Source organism: Penaeus monodon, chromosome 38 (genome assembly GCF_015228065.2).
Source record: "Penaeus monodon isolate SGIC_2016 chromosome 38, NSTDA_Pmon_1, whole genome shotgun sequence".
Classification (NCBI taxonomy): Eukaryota; Metazoa; Arthropoda; class Malacostraca; order Decapoda; family Penaeidae; genus Penaeus; species Penaeus monodon.
Window position 1 is genome coordinate 27,710,732 of NC_051423.1, and position 4,617 is coordinate 27,715,348.

Sequence of the window (4,617 nt, forward strand, 5' to 3'; positions counted from 1 at the left end):
TACTCCGAGGACAAAGATTCTTTGCAAAATTTAGACGCGACCAAACTTTAGTGTACATGATCTGATGTAATTATATTCATAATTATCCATATCACGATCTGACGCAAGTGACACCGTTAGCACCGGCGCGACCCAGGCCTGACGCGGTAAATTGTGTTTCTCTCGCCCATCATGTGTTGTGATGCATGTTATATCTCTCTCCCCCTCACCCCTCGCCTACATAAGGATGACATTGTTACTGCGTGTAACTGCAACGTCCCAGCTGTTCCAAAGGATCTGCCTTTTTTCCTGAGATATAAAATGAATTTTCTCCTTTTAGCCCCCTGTGAAACTTCCCTGAATAATATGAAAACGAAAGTGGAAGCAAAAATATATATACATATGAATCACCCCTGGAGCAATAATACTAATAGTATTGATAATTGTGTTAAAAAAGAGAGAGATATGTATAGAAACACTGGCTTCTCTTCTGTTCTCCTGTTTCATTTCGACTGTTATAGTTCTTAGAATAACTCGGCAGATACTGTAGTTGATCGGAGGGCAATCACCAAGTGCCATGTGTAGTTTCGTCTTCATTTTTCAACCTAGTTGATTCTAGTGAGAAAAAAATGGTTTCCCATTCAGATAGGAACTGTATAACGTTTGTTATTTTTTTGTGAAGTCTATTAGCGAAAGTGAATTCTTATAACATTTGGAAAAAGGTTTTAATATCGTTGTATGATATGGGCGTGAAAGCTTCTTTTCAGAACTGGAATTTTTAAGATTAGATAATCTTTGTACAGAAAATACTATACTTGTTATAGTCATTATTTTATTTTATACATTTTGATACAACTATCTGTATTCAAGGTGCACATATTTATGTATAAAATGTTGATGAAGATAGAAACAATATGTATGAAAGCGAAAATTTTTATATACATATGAAATCTGAAACTGGATACTTTCGTTGCTAACATGAGATTGTTTGGACTTTATACAAAAATGGAAGTATGATTCTCACTAAATCACACATATGACCATTAGATAAACTGCAGTATGTTTCAAAGGAGGTTATACAAATAGATTTAAATGTGTATATAATTATGATGATGACGGTGGATACTTTGCATATTTTGTATCAAAGACTTGTATAATAGATCATATTGGAATACTCTTTCACTATTTAAACATACACTATTGTCTTTTTATGTGTATTTTTTCATAATTGTATTATTTTCATATTCATCCCTATCAGGAAAGGGAGAAATAATACTATTTGATTCAACACTGTAAGATAGCAGAGCTGATGGATTCAGTGAAGATAGAAGTATTAAAGGAAGAATATTATATTCAATTACAGTAAAACAAAAACTGCTGTATTCAGTATTTAAAACTCAAACAGTGAGAAAAAAGTGTTGTATTCAACTCACTAAGATAAAACAGTAAGAAATGAGTACTGTATTCAGTTCAATGAGATAAAACGGCAAGAAAAACATACTGTATTCAACTCACCAAGATGATACAATTGCTGTATTTCACCCCTGCACATGAAACAAGGGCCTGGTGAAGCTGTATGGTCTCCTGGTGTGCATTCCACCTAATGTAAAGTACTTTATGTTTAACGTCAATAAACATTATGGTTACTTCAAGGAGCCACTGGGAAAGCACCATGCCTGGATTGCATTATTAGAATAGAACCAACAATGAGCTTTAACGAGAGTATTCGTAAAATAAGGGATTTTTTATTGTCTTTTTTTTGAAGTAAGAATATTCTTCACTCACCACTTTAGTAGGACAGTGAACAAAAGGAAATGTCTGAGCGATATATACAAATGATCCAACTGACATTTGAATAGTTTTTGATCATGGTGTAGAATGAACCTTCACACACCTGATAGATTTGACAGCGAATGCACGATCTAGCCGACATTTGAACAGTTTTAAACAGTTATTGATATAGAATAAGTCATCAGTCCTGTTAGACCGAACAGTGAACTATCTAACTGATATCTTGAACAGTTTCGATTAAGGCATATCATAGTATTACTGTGCATTCCAGACTCGACCATATTTGCACCGTAAATGTTCTACTGTTGCATTTTTTATACCTTTGGTAGTGTGTTGAATACTGACAGTAGAGAAGTAGTGACGTTCAGGATACCTTTGTAAGTAATGCCGTTGTCGACAACCCTTTCGAAGTCTACGGACACAGTAGTTGCCACTTTGTATTTTTTTTAGGGAAGCACACAGTTCATTTACGAAATCGATCAGGCGTGGTATATTGTTTCGAACAGGTTTTCTCGAAATCTGAATAGGCATATTTTATATTATACCCAAGACACATACACGCGAGTGCGAGAGAGATAGGAAGAAAGAGAGGGATAGGGAGAGAGAGGAAGAGGGAGAGATAGGGAAAGAGAGGAAGAGAGAGAGAGAGAGAGAGGAAGAGAGAGAGAGAGAGATAGGGGGGGGGGAGATATGGAAAAAGAGAGAGATAGGGAGAGAGAGGGAGATAGGGAGAGATAGGAAGAGAGAGAGTAAGGGAGAGATAGGGAGAGAGAGAAAGAGAGAGAGAGAGAGAGTGGGGGTGAGAGTGCGAGTGAGTGTGTGCCTACCTACACATACATACCAACACCTTTACCCTTGCATCAATACACAAGCGCCCATTCATAAATACGTACATATACATCTATTTTATAATATAAAATTATATCTAACTATCAAGATGTGAACAAAAAGAAAAAACAAGTGGTATTCGGTATTTCACAGATGCATCGAAACAAGGCAAACATGTAACGGAATCGCATTGAGAAATTTAGAGCTTGTTAAAAATATTGGCTGAATATATTTCTTTTTTATGAATAAGATGATGAATATATAGCGTCTTAATATTATGTGATGATTGAACAAGAACCACAATGGGGAATATGTGAAAGAACTACGGGGCGGTTATATGTTCATCTGCAATTGAGACAGCGAGAGGTGGTGCTTCTGCAGCGGTTGGGAAAGTTGCAAACACAACACCAGTTTTGTTTCAATATGACTTTATAATCGAAAGTGAGAGTGGCGAGAGAAGGATGAAAAGAAGGAGAAAAAGAAAGAAAAAATATGATAAATATTTTTAAAAAGATAAATATGGTCAGGGGTTTTTCTCAGTGATATGTTCTTGCGAGAGTGCGACTGGACAATGATGGTTTTACATGTGCTAAAACTTGAACTTTTTACCTAGTGTGATGCAAGCTACATTCCATGTGTATATATAGAGCTATCAAAATGTTTATTGAAGGCAATGTCAGGGATGTAAATAGGAGATGTAATTTTGTATTATATGAGTAGACGTTATGTGTAGAAGTATCAAATAAATTACGATTATGTTTTTTTCTATTATAATTATTTACAGATATTTTATACTTTTACGAGAATTTTTTAATTTATATAGGGGAAAAAGAAAGGAAATAAAATTTTTAACTTGAGACAGTTGGGGTTTTTTTTGATTGAACCTTTTTATGATATTAAAAATTGGCATATTTTAAAAATTCAAAATACGATGATGATAGATTTTTAAAAAAGCATATTAAAGAAAAATTTTAAAACCAACGAACGGCCCAGGAAGAACATCGTCCACTTTTACAAGAAAGCACTGCAGGTATTTATGCAACATCCGTCCCTCTGGATGAGCAGGACTCAAACGTAGTTACTACTCAGAAAACAGCACAGGAAGTTAAATTTAGAAGAAAGACAAAAAGAGAAGTTGACACACACAACACACACAAAAAACCACAAACACACACACACACACACCCCCCCACACCACACAAAAACACAACCACCAACACACACACCCACACACACACACACACAAACATACATACATACATACATACATAGAGAGTGAGAGATAGAGAGACAGAAAGACAAAGAGATAGAGATCTTCATACAGGCAGATAGACAGATTGATAGATAATAAGTAAAATGCAGCAAACTAAGTCTATGTGAAAACTGAAACACAGAGATTTTCGTTACTTGACAGGTTTGGGAAATCGTGACGTTCGAAAATCTCCCCGGGAAACCCAAAGTAGGATAATTTTGGACTTTTTCCTACTCGAAAATACAGAAAAAGTTTTTTTTTGGGTCATTTAAAGTAGAAAAAAAATGAAAAAAAAAAAGCAAAAACCGGGTTATTGGATCATACCGCATAAAAGTTTATTTTACATATATATCCAATGGGGCTATACTTATTTTTTATCCTCGCTATTATTATCTTTGTCGTCTTTTTGTCGATTCTTTTATTTTTTATACTTTACTATATTATATATGCTGATATATATATATATATATATATATATATATATATATATATATATATATATATATATATATTGTGGTATATTACACACACACACAACACCACACACAAAACACACACACACACAACACAAACAACACACACACACACAACACCCCAAACACACACCACACAACACACAACACCACAAACACAACAACAACACACACATATTTTAATATGAGTTGTATGAACTGCCAGTTCACATCTGCCTGTTTCGTGGCCAGTCTGCAAGCCAACAAAAATACAAATATTTCTTTCATTTCGCTTCGGTTTGGCGGTGTGTAACC

At 34.7% G+C, this 4,617-nt stretch overlaps 1 protein-coding gene across 1 annotated transcript in view; it reads left to right on the forward strand.

The window, feature by feature from the left end:
* The window catches only part of LOC119596914 (protein FAM43A-like), a 69,001-nt gene extending 65,643 nt beyond the window's left edge, over positions 1-3,358 (forward strand). Inside the window, exon 6 of the mRNA XM_037946278.1 lies at positions 1-3,358. This exon is cut by the window's left edge and continues 894 nt beyond it. Coding sequence (XP_037802206.1) covers positions 1-51 — 51 coding nt within the window. The 3' untranslated portion in view covers positions 52-3,358.
* The last annotated feature ends 1,259 nt before the right edge of the window (positions 3,359-4,617 follow it).